General features: G+C 48.3%; 1 protein-coding gene across 1 annotated transcript in view; it reads right to left on the reverse strand.

Annotated features, from left to right (window-relative positions):
• Window positions 1–13,536, reverse strand: part of LOC139384633 (Golgi apparatus protein 1-like) — a 46,863-nt gene extending 33,327 nt beyond the window's left edge. The window contains exons 1-5 of the mRNA XM_071129449.1: window positions 13,474–13,536; window positions 10,874–10,960; window positions 6,696–6,911; window positions 5,477–5,680; window positions 2,164–2,235 (exon numbers count right to left, since the gene is read on the reverse strand). Coding sequence (XP_070985550.1) covers window positions 2,164–2,235; window positions 5,477–5,680; window positions 6,696–6,911; window positions 10,874–10,960; window positions 13,474–13,536 — 642 coding nt within the window. The remainder of the gene's footprint in view (window positions 1–2,163; window positions 2,236–5,476; window positions 5,681–6,695; window positions 6,912–10,873; window positions 10,961–13,473) is intronic.
• Between the last annotated feature and the right edge of the window lie 4,664 nt (window positions 13,537–18,200).

Genomic DNA, 18,200 nt, shown 5'->3' on the forward strand with positions numbered 1-18,200 from the left:
CCCAGCCTAACACAGTCCTGACCACAAATCTCCCTCTCTCCCAGCCTAACACAGTCATGACCACAAATCTCCCTCCCAGCCTAATACAGTCCTGACCACACATCTCCCTCCCAGCCTAAAACAGTCCTGACCACACATCTCCCTCTCTCCCAGCCTAACACAGTCCTGAACACAAATCTCCCTCCCTCCCAGCCTAACACAGTCCTGAACACACATCTTCCTCTCTCCCAGCCTAACACAGTCCTGACCACAAATCTCCCTCTCTCCCAGCCTAACACAGTACTGTGGGTTTGTCTACGCAGTGACTATGCTGGAATATCTTGGACTAGAATTTAGAGGTCGACCGATTAATCGGAATGGCCGATTAATTAGGGCCGATTCATAAATCGGAAATCGGTATTATTATTTATTTTTTTACATCTTTATTTAACTAGGCAAGTCAGTTAAGAACACATTCTTATTTTCAATGACGGCCTAGAAACGGTGGGTTAACTGCCTTGTTCAGGGGCAGAACGACAGATTTTTACCTTGTCAGCTCTGGGATTCAACTTTACAGTTAACTAGTCCAACGCTCTAACCACCTGCCTCTCATTGCACTCCACAAGGAGCCTGTTATGCGAATGCAGTAGAAGCCAAGGTAATTTGCTAGCTAGCATTAAACTTAACTTATGAAAAACAATCATAATCACTAGTTAAACTAGTAATGTCATCAACCATGTGTAGTTTATCTAGCGTGTCCTGCGTTGCATATAATCGATGCAACGCTGAGGGATGATTTAACAAAAGCGCATTTGCGGAAAAAAAACACAATCGTTGGACGACTGTACCTAACCATAAACACCAATGCCTTTCTTAAAATCAATACACAGAAGTATATATTTTTAAACCTGCATATTTAGCTAAAAGAATTCCAGGTTAGCAGGCAATATTAACCAGGTGAAATTGTGTCACTTCTCTTGCATTCATTGCACACAGAGTCAGGGTATATGCAACAGTTTGGGCCGTCTGGCTCATTGCAAACTAATTTGCCAGAATTTTACGTAATTATGACATAACGTTGAAGGTTGTACAATGTAACAGGAATATTTAGACTTAGAGATGCCACCCGTTAGATAAAATACCGAACGGTTCCGTATTTCACTGAAATAAACGTTTTTGTTTTTTTCGAAATGATAGTCTCCTGATTCGACCATATTAATGACCAAAGGCTCGTATTTGTGTGTTATTATGTTATAATTAAGTCTATGATTTGATAGAGCAGTCTGACTGAGCGGTGGTAGGCAGCAGCAGGCTCGTAAGCATTCATTCAAACAGCACTTTTGTGCGTTTTGCCAGCAGCTCTTCACAAGCACAGTGCTGTTTATGACTTCAAGCCTATCAGCCTGATGGCTGGTGTAACCGATGTGAAATGGCTAGTTAGCGGGGTGCGTGCTAATAGCATTTCAAACATCACTCGCTCTGAGACTTAGAGTAGTTATTCCCCTTGGCTTTTGTGGAGCGATGGGTAACGCTGCTTCGAGTGTGGCTGTTGTCGATGTGTTCCTGGTTCGAGCCCAGGTAGGGGCGAGGAGGGGGACGGAAGCTATACTGTTACACTGGCAATACTATCGTGCCTATAAGAACATCCAATAGTCAAAGGTTAATGAAATACAAATGGTATGGAGAGAAATAGTCCTATAAATACTATATTAACTACAACCTAAAACCTCTTACCTTGGAATATTGAAGTCTCATGTTAAAAGGAACCACCATGTTCTCATGTTCTGAGCAAGGAACTTAAACGTTAGCTTTTTTACATGGCACATATTGCACTTTTACTTTCTTCTCCAACACTGTTTTTGCATTATTTAAACCAAATTGAACATGTTTCATTATTTATTTGAGGCCAAATATATTTGTATTGATGTATTATATGAAGTTAAAATAAGTGTTCATTCAGTATTGTTGTAATAGTCATTATTACAAATCAAATAAATACAGATTTGGCCGATTAATCGGTATTGGCTTTTTTTGATCCTCCAATAATCGGTATCGGCTTTGAAAAATCATAAATCGGCAGACCTCTACTAGAAATACCATATGTTTGTATGTAGTGTATATAATTAATAATATACATGCTGATATAAATCATCTGCACGTCTCCATCAGTGATTTTCTCCATACCTTCTCAGACATGGCCTCCTCAAACTTGTGGCTGAAGAGACACTTGTAGACCTTGCCCTCTCCTGCTTGGGTCTGGAAGAACAGAGAAACACAGAGGCCAATCAACATCCTCAGTAACCCGAAGAAGAACAGAGACCAGTCACTGTCCTCAGTAACCCGAAGAAGAACAGAGACCAGTCACTGTCCTCGGTAACCCGAAGAAGAACAGAGACCAGTCACTGTCCTCGGTAACCCGAAGAAGAACAGAGACCAGTCACTGTCCTCGGTAACCCGAAGAAGAACAGAGACCAGTCACTGTCCTCGGTAACCCGAAGAAGAACAGAGACCAGTCACTGTCCTCGGTAACCCGAAGAAGAACAGAGACCAGTCACTGTCCTCGGTAACCCGAAGAAGAACAGAGACCAGTCACTGTCCTCGGTAACCCGAAAAAGAACAGAGACCAGTCACTGTCCTCGGTAACCCGAAGAAGAACAGAGACCAGTCACTGTCCTCGGTAACCCGAAGAAGAACAGAGACCAGTCACTGTCCTCGGTAACCCGAAGAAGAACAGAGACCAGTCACTGTCCTCGGTAACCCGAAGAAGAACAGAGACCAGTCACTGTCCTCGGTAACCCGAAGAAGAACAGAGACCAGTCACTGTCCTCGGTAACCCGAAGAAGAACAGAGACCAGTCACTGTCCTCGGTAACCCGAAGAAGAACAGAGACCAGTCACTGTCCTCGGTAACCCGAAGAAGAACAGAGACCAGTCACTGTCCTCGGTAACCCGAAGAAGAACAGAGACCAGTCACTGTCCTCGGTAACCCGAAGAAGAACAGAGACCAGTCACTGTCCTCGGTAACCCGAAGAAGAACAGAGACCAGTCACTGTCCTCGGTAACCTGAAGAAGAACAGAGACCAGTCAACGTCCAAGGTAACCTGAAGAAGAACAGAGACCAGTCACTGTCCTCAGTAACCTGAAGAAGAACAGAGACCAGTCACTGTCCTCAGTAACCTGAAGAAGAACAGAGACCAGTCACTGTCCTCAGTAACCTGAAGAACAGAGACCAGTCACTGTCCTCAGTAACCTGAAGAACAGAGACCAGTCAACGTCCTCAGTAACCTGAAGAACAGAGACCAGTCAACGTCCTCAGTAACCTGAAGAACAGAGACCAGTCAACGTCCTCAGTAACCTGAAGAACAGAGACCAGTCAACGTCCTCAGTAACCTGAAGAACAGAGACCAGTCAACGTCCTCAGTAACCTGAAGAAGAACAGAGACCAGTCACTGTCCTCGGTAACCTGAAGAAGAACAGAGACCAGTCACTGTCCTCGGTAACCTGAAGAAGAACAGAGACCAGTCACTGTCCTCGGTAACCTGAAGAAGAACAGAGACCAGTCACTGTCCTCGGTAACCTGAAGAAGAACAGAGACCAGTCACTCCTCGGTAACCTGAAGAAGAACAGAGACCAGTCACTGTCCTCGGTAACCTGAAGAAGAACAGAGACCAGTCAACGTCCAAGGTAACCTGAAGAAGAACAGAGACCAGTCACTGTCCTCAGTAACCTGAAGAAGAACAGAGATCAGTCACTGTCCTCAGTAACCTGAAGAACAGAGACCAGTCACTGTCCTCAGTAACCTGAAGAACAGAGACCAGTCACTGTCCTCAGTAACCTGAAGAACAGAGACCAGTCACTGTCCTCAGTAACCTGAAGAAGAACAGAGACCAGTCAACGTCCTCAGTAACCTGAAGAAGAACAGAGACCAGTCAACGTCCTCAGTAACCTGAAGAACAGAGACTAGTCAACGTCCTCAGTAACCTGAAGAACAGAGACCAGTCAACGTCCTCAGTAACCTGAAGAAGAACAGAGACCAGTCAACGTCCTCAGTAACCCGAAGAAGAACAGAGACCAGTCAACGTCCTCGGTAACCCGAAGAAGAACAGAGACCAGTCACTGTCCTCGGTAACCCGAAGAAGAACAGAGACCAGTCACTGTCCTCGGTAACCCGAAGAAGAACAGAGACCAGTCACTGTCCTCGGTAACCCGAAGAAGAACAGAGACCAGTCACTGTCCTCGGTAACCCGAAGAAGAACAGAGACCAGTCACTGTCCTCGGTAACCCGAAGAAGAACAGAGACCAGTCACTGTCCTCGGTAACCCGAAGAAGAACAGAGACCAGTCACTGTCCTCGGTAACCCGAAGAAGAACAGAGACCAGTCACTGTCCTCGGTAACCCGAAGAAGAACAGAGACCAGTCACTGTCCTCGGTAACCCGAAGAAGAACAGAGACCAGTCACTGTCCTCGGTAACCTGAAGAAGAACAGAGACCAGTCACTGTCCTCGGTAACCCGAAGAAGAACAGAGACCAGTCACTGTCCTCGGTAACCCGAAGAAGAACAGAGACCAGTCACTGTCCTCGGTAACCCGAAGAAGAACAGAGACCAGTCACTGTCCTCAGTAACCTGAAGAACAGAGACCAGTCACTGTCCTCAGTAACCTGAAGAACAGAGACCAGTCACTGTCCTCAGTAACCTGAAGAACAGAGACCAGTCACTGTCCTCAGTAACCTGAAGAACAGAGACCAGTCAACGTCCTCAGTAACCTGAAGAACAGAGACCAGTCACTGTCCTCAGTAACCTGAAGAACAGAGACCAGTCAACGTCCTCAGTAACCTGAAGAACAGAGACCAGTCAACGTCCTCAGTAACCTGAAGAACAGAGACCAGTCAACGTCCTCAGTAACCTGAAGAACAGAGACCAGTCAACGTCCTCAGTAACCTGAAGAACAGAGACCAGTCAACGTCCTCAGTAACCTGAAGAACAGAGACCAGTCAATGTCCTCAGTAACCTGAAGAAGAACAGAGACCAGTCAACGTCCTCAGTAACCTGAAGAACAGAGACTAGTCAACGTCCTCAGTAACCTGAAGAACAGAGACCAGTCACTGTCCTCAGTAACCTGAAGCAGAACAGAGACCAGTCAACGTCCTCAGTAACCTGAAGAACAGAGACCAGTCAACGTCCTCAGTGACCTGAAGAACAGAGACCAGTCACTGTCCTCAGTAACCTGAAGCAGAACAGAGACCAGTCAACGTCCTCAGTAACCTGAAGAACAGAGACCAGTCAACGTCCTCAGTAACCTGAAGAAGAACAGAGACCAGTCAACGTCCTCAGTAACCTGAAGAACAGAGACCAGTCACTGTCCTCAGTAACCTGAAGCAGAGACCAGTCAACGTCCTCAGTAACCTGAAGCAGAGACCAGTCAACGTCCTCAGTAACCTGAAGCATCAGGTAATTGTCATTTGGGAGACCGTCATGTAAGGCAAGATGAGCAGTGTACGTTTTCACAGAAGCGTTCTCGGTCCTCTCGGCAGGAGAAGTACAGGAATCTGTCCAGGTGGAAGTCGTCTGACGACAGCTCCGCTACGCGCATGATGCTCTTCTTACACTCCTCTCTGATTGGATGAGCCTGGTCCTGTTGCTCCGCCTCTCGGACTAAGGCTTTCTCCAGACACGCTATGACCTCACCCTGTGAATGGATGTCCTGGGGGGGGGGGGGGGGGGGGGTAAGGGGGAGGGAGGGGTCAGATTGAGGGTGGGAGCAGAGGGAGAGAGGAGCAGAGAAAGTGTTCCAATTGGTTATACTTCAACTCAGTAACAGCACCAGGCCTCACCCTACTACAATCTGAAGTCTAATGTCTACTGTTTGTTGATGATCTGGTGCTTCTGTCACCAACCAAGGAGGACCTACAGCAGCACCTAGATCTTCTACACAAATTCTGACAAACTCCAAGCATTGATTATGCAAGAATGGACTGCCATCAGTCAGGATGTGGCCCAGAAGTTAATTGACAGCATGCCAGGGTGGATTGCAGAGGTCTTGAAAAAGAAGGGTCAACACTGCAAATATTGACTTTTAGCATCACCTTCATATACAGTGGGGCAAAAAAGTATTTAGTCAGCCACCAATTGTGCAAGTTCTCCCACTTAAAAAGATGAGAGAGGCCTGTAATTTTCATCATAGGTACACTTCAACTATGACAGACAAAATGAGAAAAAAAATCCAGAAAATCACATTGTAGGATTTTTAATGAATTTATTTGCAAATTATGGTGGAAAATAAGCATTTGGTCAATAACAAAAGTTTATCTCAATACGTTTTCAGTAAGAGAGGCTCTCAAGAGAAGACAGGCTATGTGCACACTGCCCACAAAATGAGATGGAAACTGAGCTGCACTTCCAAACCTCCTGTCAAACATATGACCATACTAGAGACACATATTTCCCTCAGATTACACAGATCCACAAAGAATTCACAAAAACAAAGTCCCACCTTGATAAAGTCCCATATCTATTAAAAAAGGGCCAACCAGTGAAGAACAAACACCATCGGGAATCCAACCTGTATTGATCTGGATTGTCCTCCCACACGATAAATCCTTCACTACAGACTGCACTATGAAGAGGCCCCTAACCAAATCACTAGACAACTCAGAGAGATAACGGTGCCTCAGCCTTCCTCCCTGTGAGTATCACTACAACACACCCTCCCCTCTCACCTTCTCTCCAACGTTGATGCTTCCACAGCGTAGCGTGTTGATGTCCTCTCTACACTTGTCCATGAAGCCACAGATGAGTCTGTAGTCTGAGAAGACGATGGAGGTCATCTTGGTGATGTACTGGTGACACTGGTACTCTGTGATGTTACCACGGTGATCCACCAGGCAGGACACCAGGTAACCCTTACCACGCTCCTCCTCCGAACACTCCTTAATCTGAGGGGGGGGGGGGGTGAAATACACACTCCTTAATCTGAGGGGGGATGGGATGAAATACACTCCTTAATCTGAGGGGGGGTGGGGGTGAAATACACACTCCTTAATCTGAGGGGGGGGGGGGGTGAAATACACACTCCTTAATCTGAGGGGGGATGGGATGAAATACACTCCTTAATCTGAGGGGGGGGGGGGTGAAATACACACTCCTTAATCTGAGGGGGGGGGGGGTTGGTGAAATACACACTCCTTAATCTGAGGGGGGGGGGGACAGAGGTGAAATACACACTCCTTAATCTGAGGGGGGGGGGGGGGGGGTTGGTGAAATACACACTCCTTAATCTGAGGGGGGGGGGGGGCAGAGGTGAAATACACACTCCTTAATCTGAGGGGGGGGGCAGAGGTGAAATACACACCCCTTAATCTGAGGGGGGCGGGGGGGACAGAGGTGAAATACACACTCCTTAATCTGAGGGGGGGGGGGGGGGGGGGACAGAGGTGAAATACACACTCCTTAATCTGAGGGGGGGGGGGGGACAGAGGTGAAATACACACTCCTTAATCTGAGGGGGGGGGGGGGGGGTACAGAGGTGAAATACACACTCCTTAATCTGAGGGGGGAGGGGGTTGGTGAAATACACACTCCTTAATCTGAGGGGGGGGGGGGGGGGGGGTTGGTGAAATAAACACTCCTTAATCTGAGGGGGGGGGGGCAGAGGTGAAATACACACTCCTTAATCTGAGGGGGGGGGGGGGGGCAGAGGTGAAATACACACTCCTTAATCTGAGGGGGGGGGGGACAGAGGTGAAATACACACTCCTTAATCTGAGGGGGGGGGGGGCAGAGGTGAAATACACACTCCTTAATCTGAGGGGGGGGGGACAGAGGTGAAATACACACTCCTTAATCTGAGGGGGGGGGGGACAGAGGTGAAATACACACTCCTTAATCTGAGGGGGCGGGGGACAGAGGTGAAATACACACTCCTTAATCTGAGGGGGGGGGGGGGGCAGAGGTGAAATACACACTCCTTAATCTGAGGGGGGGGGGGCAGAGGTGAAATACACACTCCATCTGAGGGGGGGGGGACAGAGGTGAAATACACACTCCTTAATCTGAGGGGGGGGGGGACAGAGGTGAAATACACACTCCTTAATCTGAGGGGGGGGGACAGAGGTGAAATACACACTCCTTAATCTGAGGGGGGGGGGGGGACAGAGGTGAAATACCCACTCCTTAATCTGAGGGGGGGGGGGGGACAGAGGTGAAATACACACTCCTTAATCTGAGGGGGGGGGGACAGAGGTGAAATACACACTCCTTAATCTGAGGGGGGGGGGACAGAGGTGAAATACCCACTCCTTAATCTGAGGGGGGGGGGGGACAGAGGTGAAATACACACTCCTTAATCTGAGGGGGGGGTGGGGGACAGAGGTGAAATACACACTCCTTAATCTGAGGGGGGGGGGGCAGAGGTGAAATACACACTCCTTAATCTGAGGGGGGGGGGGACAGAGGTGAAATACACACTCCTTAATCTGAGGGGGGGGGGACAGAGGTGAAATACACACTCCTTAATCTGAGGGGGGGGGGGACAGAGGTGAAATACACACTCCTTAGAATACAACACACACCACTGAGGTGAAGTTAAAACAGACGTCGTTACTAGGATTGAATAGTAGGATAGGTTTTAACTCCACTAAAACCTGTAACAAGATGATGTGTTTTAAATGATTGGATGAAGTTCTATCGTCTCTATGACAACCTGTCCTTTGAAAACATCCAGTGGAAGACAAGGAAAAACTGAGTAGATGACCTGGCTAGATGGGATGGCCTGGCTAGATGACCTGGCTAGATGACCTGGCTAGATGGGATGACCTGGCTAGATGACCTGGCTAGATGGGATGACCTGGCTAGATGACCTGGCTAGATGACCTGGCTAGATGGGATGACCTGGCTAGATGACCTGGCTAGATGGGATGACCTGGCTAGATGACCTGGCTAGATGACCTGGCTAGATGGGATGACCTGGCTAGATGACCTGGCTAGATGGGATGACCTGGCTAGATGACCTGGCTAGATGACCTGGCTAGATGGGATGACCTGGCTAGATGACCTGGCTAGATGGGATGACCTGGCTAGATGACCTGGCTAGATGACCTGGCTAGATGACCTGTCTAGATGACCTGGCTAGATGGGATGACCTGGCTAGATGACCTGGCTAGATGGGATGACCTGGCTAGATGACCTGGCTAGATGACCTGGCTAGATGGGATGACCTGGCTAGATGACCTGGCTAGATGGGATGACCTGGCTAGATGACCTGGCTAGATGACCTGTCTAGATGACCTGGCTAGATGACCTGTCTAGATGACCTGGCTAGATGGGATGACCTGGCTAGATGACCTGGCTAGATGACCTGGCTAGATGACCTGGCTAGATGGGATGACCTGGCTAGATGACCTGGCTAGATGACCTGGCTAGATGGGATGACCTGGGTAGATGACCTGGCTAGATGGGATGACCTGGCTAGATGACCTGGCTAGATGGGATGACCTGGCTAGATCACCTGGCTAGATGACCTGGTTGAGTAGATGACCTGGCTAGATGACCTGGCTACATGGGATGACCTGGCTACATGGGATGGCCTGGCTACATGGGATGGCCTGGCTACATGGGATGGCCTGGCTACATGGGATGGCCTGGCTACATGGGATGGCCTGGCTACATGGGATGACCTGGCTACATGGGATGACCTGGCTACATGGGATGACTTGGCTAGATGGGATGGCCTGGCTAGATGACCTGGCTAGATGACCTGGCTAGATGACCTGGCTAGATGGGATGGCCTGGCTAGATGGGATGGCCTGGCTAGATGGGATGACGTGGCTAGATGGGATGACCTGGCTAGATGGGATGACCTGGCTAGATGGGATGACGTGGCTAGATGGGATGACGTGGCTAGATGGGATGACGTGGCTAGATGGGATGACGTGGCTAGATGGGATGACGTGGCTAGATGGGATGACGTGGCTAGATGGGATGACGTGGCTAGATGGGATGACGTGGCTAGATGGGATGACGTGGCTAGATGACCTGGCTAGATGGGATGGCCTGGCTAGATGGGATGGCCTGGCTATATGTGATGGCCTGGCTAGATGGGATGGCCTGGCTAGATTGGATGGCCTGGCTAGATTGGATGGCCTGGCTAGATGGGATGACGTGGCTAGATGGGATGACCTGGCTAGATGGGATGACGTGGCTAGATGGGATGACGTGGCTAGATGGGATGACGTGGCTAGATGGGATGACGTGGCTAGATGGGATGACGTGGCTAGATGACCTGGCTACATGGGATGACCTGGCTACATGGGATGACGTGGCTAGATGGGATGACCTGGCAAGATGGGATAGCCTGGCTAGATGGGATGGCCTGGCTAGATGGGATGGCCTGGCTAGATGGGATGGCCTGGCTAGATGGGATGGCCTGGCTAGATGGGATGGCCTGGCTAGATGGGATGACCTGGCTAGATGGGATTCAGACGGTCCATACAGACTCATTGTGAGGGAACACCCACTGTCTCCTTACTAGGGCCACTGGGGATGCAGAGCCTGTGTCCCTACGGCCCTACGGGGGACAAGTGGTGCCCACAGTCCCTACGGGGGACAGGTAGTGCCCTATAGGGGACAGGTAGTGCCCTATAGGGGACAGGTAGTGCCCTATAGGGGACAGGTAGTGCCCTATAGGGGACAGGTAGTGCCCTATAGGGGACAGGTAGTGCCCTATAGGGGACAGGTAGTGCCCTATAGGGGACAAGGTGCCATTTAGGACCCAGTCAATGTCACAGCAACAACAGACTGACATTATCTGGCTCATGGTACAGCTCTGCAGCCATAAAGACATGTTGCTGTGTGTGTGTGTGTGTGTGTGTGTGTGTGTGTGTGTGTGTGTGAGACTAACCTCAGTGATAGTACTCTTGCAGATCTCCATGGCCACAGACTCAAACTTGGGATCCATTGTCAGGTTCAGCTTGTAGTTCCATAGCAACTGGAGGGAAGGAGAGAAACCATGAGACACACAGACAGACAGAGAGACCATGAGACACACAGACAGACACAGACCATGAGACAAACACACAGAGACAGAGAGAGACCATGAGACACAGACAGACAGACACAGACAGAGACAGACAGCGAGACAGAGAGACAGAAGGGAGGGAGAGGGAAGGGACAGATATGATACCAGAACAGAACCTGTTGGTAGGGGAAAAGGGGAAAAATGCTGGTAGGGGAAAAATTCCTGACTTGGTTCCATAACAGACCTCAGTTCTGTCAGTCTAACCTGGGTTGGAGGAGAGGTACCATAACAGACCTCAGTTCTGTCAGTCTAACCTGGATTGGAGGAGAGGTAACATAACAGACCTCAGTTCTGCCAGTCTAACCTGGGTTAGAGGAGAGGAGAGGTACCATAACAGATCTCAGTTCTGCCAGTCTAACCTGGGTTGGAGGAGAGGAGGGGTACCATAACAGACCCCAGTTCTGCCAGTCTAACCTGGGTTGGAGGAGAGGAGAGGATCCATAACAGATCTCAGTTTTGCCAGTCTAACCTGGGTTGGAGGAGAGGAGAGGTAACATAACAGACCTCAGTTCTGCCAGTCTAACCTGGGTTAGAGGAGAGGATTCATAACAGATCTCAGCTCTGCCAGTCTAACCTGGGTTGGGGGAGAGGAGAGGATTCATAACAGATCTCAGCTCTGCCAGTCTAACCTGGGTTGGAGGAGAGGATTCATAACAGATCTCAGTTCTGCCAGTCTAACCTGGGTTGGGGGAGAGGAGAGGATTCATAACAGATCTCAGCTCTGCCAGTCTAACCTGGGTTGGAGGAGAGGATTCATAACAGATCTCAGTTCTGCCAGTCTAACCTGGGTTGGGGGAGAGGAGAGGATTCATAACAGATCTCAGCTCTGCCAGTCTAACCTGGGTTGGAGGAGAGGATTCATAACAGATCTCAGTTCTGCCAGTCTAACCTGGGTTGGAGGAGAGGAGAGGTACCATAACAGACCTCAGTTCTGCCAGTCTAATCTGGGTTGGAGGAGAGGATTCATAACAGATCTCAGTTCTGCCAGTCTAACCTGGGTTGGAGGAGAGGATTCATAACAGATCTCAGTTCTGCCAGTCTAACCTGGGTTAGAGGAGAGGAGAGGATTCATAACAGATCTCAGTTCTGCCAGTCTAACCTGGGTTGGAGGAGAGGATTCATAACAGATCTCAGCTCTGCCAGTCTAACCTGGGTTGGAGGAGAGGATTCATAACAGATCTCAGTTCTGCCAGTCTAACCTGGGTTGGAGGAGAGGATTCATAACAGATCTCAGCTCTGCCAGTCTAACCTGGGTTGGAGGAGAGGATTCATAACAGATCTCAGTTCTGCCAGTCTAACCTGGGTTGGAGGAGAGGATTCATAACAGACCTCAGTTCTGCCAGTTTAACCTGGGTTGGAGGAGAGGAGAGGTTCCATAACAGATCTCAGTTCTGCCAGTCTAACCTGGGTTGGAGGAGAGGAGAGGTACCATAACAGACCTCAGCTCTGCCAGTCTAACCTGGGTTGGAGGAGAGGAGAGGATTCATAACAGATCTCAGCTCTGCCAGTCTAACCTGGGTTGGAGGAGAGGAGAGGATTCATAACAGATCTCAGCTCTGCCAGTCTAACCTGGGTTGGGGGAGAGGTTCCATAACAGATCTCAGCTCTGCCAGTCTAACCTTGGTTGGGGGAGAGGAGAGGTACCATAACAGACCTCAGCTCTGCCAGTCTAACCTGTGTTGGAGGAGAGGATTCATAACAGATCTCAGCTCTGCCAGTCTAACCTGGGTTGGAGGAGAGGAGAGGATTCATAACAGATCTCAGCTCTGCCAGTCTAACCTGGGTTGGAGGAGAGGAGAGGTACCATAACAGACCTCAGTTCTGCCAGTCTAACCTGGGATGGAGGAGAGGAGAGGATTCATAACAGATCTCAGCTCTGCCAGTCTAACCTGGGTTGGAGGAGAGGATTCATAACAGATCTCAGCTCTGCCAGTCTAACCTGGGTTGGAGGAGAGGAGAGGTACCATAACAGATCTCAGCTCTGCCAGTCTAACCTGGGTTGGAGGAGAGGAGAGGTACCATAACAGACCTAAGTTCTGCCAGTCTAACCTGGCTTGGAGGAGAGGAGAGGTACCATAACAGACCTCAGTTCTGCCAGTCTAACCTGGGTTGGAGGAGAGGAGAGGTACCATGACAGACCTAAGTTCTGCCAGTCTAACCTGGGTTGGAGGAGAGGATTCATAACAGATCTCAGCTCTGCCAGTCTAACCTGGGTTGGAGGAGAGGAGAGGTACCATAACAGATCTCAGCTCTGCCAGTCTAACCTGGGTTGGAGGAGAGGAGAGGATCCATAACAGATCTCAGTTCTGACAGTCTAACCTGGGTTGGAGAGGAGAGGTACCATAACAGATCTCAGTTCTGCCAGTCTAACCTGGGTTGGAGGAGAAGTTCCTGACTATGTTCCATAACAGATCTCAGCTCACAGACATGTCAACAGGAGCTAGGGCATCTAACAAGGTGACATGGGAGGGGTGGCAGGTGACCATGTTCCATAACAGATCTCAGATCAGATATGTCAATAGGAGCTAGGGCATCTAACAAGGTGACAGGGGAGGGGTGGCAGGTGCCGAAAGCTAACACAATATGATGCCCAGTCACCTTATTAATGCAGCCACTTAGATAAACTTAGAGGTTTGGGGGGGGGGGGGGGGGGGGGGGGGGGGTGAAAGAGTCACTATCCCTACCAGGCAGGCAGAGAGCTAATCCATGAGGCCCTCTATCCATGAGGCCCTCTATCCATGAGGCCCTCTATCCATGAGGCCCTCTGGGAGAACATGAAGGCTGTATCTCCACGGCAGACCCAAACACCCCCGTATCTCCACGGCAGACACAAAACACCCCCGTATCTCCACGGCAGACCCAAACACCCCTGTATCTCCACGGCAGACACAAAACACCCCCGTATCTCCACGGCAGACCCAAAACACCCCCCGTATCTCCAGACCCAAAACACCCCCGTATCTCCAGACCCAAAACACCCCCGTATCTCCACGGCAGACCCAAACACCCCTGTATCTCCACGGCAGACACAAAACACCCCCGTATCTCCACGGCAGACCCAAAACACCCCCGTATCTCCAGACCCAAAACACCCCCGTATCTCCACGGCAGACCCAAAACACCCCCGTATCTCCACGGCAGACCCAAAACACCCCCGTATCTCCACGGCAGACCCAAAACACCCCTGTATCTCCAGACCCAAAACACCCCCGTATTTCCACGGCAGACCCAAACACCCCTGTATCTCCACGGCAGACACAAAACACCCCCGTATCTCCAGACCCAAAACACCCCCGTATTTCCACGGCAGACCCAAAACACCCCCGTATCTCCAGACCCAAAACACCCCCGTATCTCCAGACCCAAAACACCCCCGTATCTCCAGACCCAAACCACCCCTGTATCTCCAGACCCAAACACCCCTTCTGTTATGTTACAGTCTAAAATGGATTCAATAAAACGTGTTGCTCATCAATCTACACACAATAATAAAGTGACAACAGGTTTTTAGAAACGTTTGCATCTGTATTAAAAATAAAAAACAAACTGAGTCGAGAAGGGTTAAAAGACAGCTAACGGTGCTTCAACAAAGTACCGAGTAAAGGATCTGAATACTTTACTTTCTATACATTTATACAAACTTCTAAAAATCTGTATTTTTCTTTGTCATTATGGGGTATTGTGTGTAGATTGATGGGGGGGGACTATTTAATCCATTTTAGAACAAGTCTAACGTAACAAAATGAGGAGAAAGTCAAGGGGTCTGAATACTTCCTGAACGACCACAACGAACTGTAGTGATCCTATTAACGTCTAGCAGCCACAACGAACTGGAGTGATCCTATTAACGTCTAGCAGCCACAACGAACTGGAGTGATCCTATTAACGTCTAGCAGCCACAACGAACTGTAGTGATCCTATTAACATCTAGCAACCACAACGAACTGTAGTGATCCTATTAACATCTAGCAGGCACAACAAACTGTAGTGATCCTATTAACGTCTAGCAGCCACAACGAACTGGAGTGATCCTATTAACATCTAGCAGCCACAACGAACTGTAGTGATCCTATTAGCAGCCACAACGAACTGTAGTGATCCTATTAGCAGCCACAACGAACTGTAGTGATCCTATTAGCAGCCACAACGAACTGTAGTGATCCTATTAACATCTAGCAGCCACAACGAACTGTAGTGATCCTATTAACGTCTAGCAGCCACAACGAACTGTAGTGATCCTATTAACATCTAGCAGCCACAACAAACTGTAGTGATCCTATTAACATCTAGCAACCACAACGAACTGTAGTGATCCTATTTACATCTAGCAGCCACAACGGACTGGAGTGATCCTATTTACATCTAGCAGCCACAACGAACTGTAGTGATCCTATTAACATCTAGCAGCCACAACGAACTGTAGTGATCCTATTAACGTCTAGCAGCCACAACGAACTGTAGTGATCCTATTAGCAGCCACAACGAACTGTAGTGATCCTATTAGCAGCCACAACGAACTGGAGTGATCCTATTAACGTCTAGCAGCCACAACGAACTGTAGTGATCCTGTTAACATCAAGCAGCCACAACGAACTGTAGTGATCCTATTAACATCTAGCAGCCACAACGGACTGGAGTGATCCTATTAACATCTAGCAGCCACAACGAACTGGAGTGATCCTATTAACATCTAGCAGCCACAACGAACTGGAGTGATCCTATTAACATCTAGCAGCCACAACGAACTGGAGTGATCCTATTAACATCTAGCAGCCACAACGAACTGTAGTGATCCTATTAGCATCTAGCAACCACAACGAACTGTAGTGATCCTATTAACATCTAGCAGCCACAACGAACTGTAGTGATCCTATTAGCAGCCACAACGAACTGTAGTGATCCTATTAACATCTAGCAGCCACAACGAACTGTAGTGATCCTATTAGCAGCCACAACGAACTGGAGTGATCCTATTAACGTCTAGCAGCCACAACGAACTGTAGTGATCCTGTTAACATCAAGCAGCCACAACGAACTGTAGTGATCCTATTAGCATCTAGCAACCACAACGAACTGTAGTGATCCTATTAACATCTAGCAGCCACAACGAACTGTAGTGATCCTATTAGCAGCCACAACGAACTGTAGTGATCCTATTAACATCTAGCAGCCACAACGAACTGTAGTGATCCTATTAACATCTAGCAACCACAACGAACTGTAGTGATCCTATTAACATCTAGCAGCCACAACGAACTGTAGTGATCCTATTAGCAGCCACAACAAACTGTAGTGATCCTATTAACATCTAGCAGCCACAACGAACTGTAGTGATCCTATTAACGTCTAGCAACCACAACGAACTGTAGTGATCCTATTAACATCTAGCAGCCACAACGAACTGTAGTGATCCTATTAACATCTAGCAACCACAACGAACTGTAGTGATCCTATTAACATCTAGCAGCCACAACGAACTGTAGTGATCCTATTAACATCTAGCAGCCACAACGAACTGTAGTGATCCTATTAACATCTAGCAGCCACAACGAACTGTAGTGATCCTGTTAACATCTAGCAACCACAACAAACTGTAGTGATCCTATTAACATCTAGCAGCCACAACGAACTGTAGTGATCCTATTAGCAGCCACAACGAACTGTAGTGATCCTATTAGCAGCCACAACGAACTGTAGTGAACCTATTAACATCTAGCAGCCACAACGAACTGTAGTGATCCTATTAACATCTAGCAGCCACAACGAACTGTAGTGATCCTATTAACATCTAGCAGCCACAACGAACTGTAGTGATCCTGTTAACATCTAGCAACCACAACAAACTGTAGTGATCCTATTAACATCTAGCAGCCACAACGAACTGTAGTGATCCTATTAGCAGCCACAACGAACTGTAGTGATCCTATTAGCAGCCACAACGAACTGTAGTGATCCTATTAACATCTAGCAGCCACAACGAACTGTAGTGATCCTATTAGCAGCCACAACGAACTGTAGTGATCCTATTAACATCTAGCAGCCACAACGAACTGTAGTGATCCTATTAACATCTAGCAGCCACAACGAACTGTAGTGATCCTATTAACATCTAGCAACCACAACGAACTGGAGTGATCCTATTAACATCTAGCAGCCACAACGAACTGTAGTGATCCTATTAACATCTAGCAGCCACAACGAACTGTAGTGATCCTATTAGCAGCCACAACAAACTGTAGTGATCCTCTTAGCAGCCACAACGAACTGAAGTGATCCTATTAACATCTAGCAGCCACAACGAACTGTAGTGATCCTATTAACATCTAGCAGCCACAACGAACTGTAGTGATCCTATTAACATCTAGCAGCCACAACGAACTGTAGTGATCCTATTAACATCTAGCAGCCACAACAAACTGTAGTGATCCTATTAACATCTAGCAGCCACAACGAACTGTAGTGATCCTATTAACATCTAGCAGCCACAACGAACTGTAGTGATCCTATTAACGTCTAGCAACCACAACAAACTGTAGTGATCCTATTAGCAGCCACAACGAACTGTAATGATCCTATTAACATCTAGCAACCACAACGAACTGTAGTGATCCTATTAACGTCTAGCAACCACAACGAACTGGAGTGATCCTATTAGCAGCCACAACGAACTGGAGTGATCCTATTAGCAGCCACAACGAACTGTAGTGATCCTATTAACATCTAGCAGCCACAACGAACTGTAGTGATCCTATTAACATCTAGCAGCCACAACGAACTGTAGTGATCCTATTAGCAGCCACAACAAACTGTAGTGATCCTATTAGCAACCACAACGAACTGTAGTGATCCTATTAGCAGCCACAACAAACTGTAGTGATCCTATTAACATCTAGCAGCCACAACGAACTATAGTGATCCTATTAACATCTAGCAACCACAACGAACTGTAGTGATCCTATTAACATCAAGCAGCCACAACGAACTGTAGTGATCCTATTAACATCTAGCAACCACAACGAACTGTAGTGATCCTATTAACATCAAGCAGCCACAACGAACTGTAGTGATCTTATTAGCAGCCACAACAAACTGTAGTGATCCTATTAACATCTAGCAACCACAACGAACTGTAGTGATCCTAATAACATCT

The sequence above is a fragment of the Oncorhynchus clarkii genome, chromosome 26 (assembly GCF_045791955.1).
Source record: "Oncorhynchus clarkii lewisi isolate Uvic-CL-2024 chromosome 26, UVic_Ocla_1.0, whole genome shotgun sequence".
Lineage (NCBI taxonomy): Eukaryota > Metazoa > Chordata > Actinopteri > Salmoniformes > Salmonidae > Oncorhynchus > Oncorhynchus clarkii.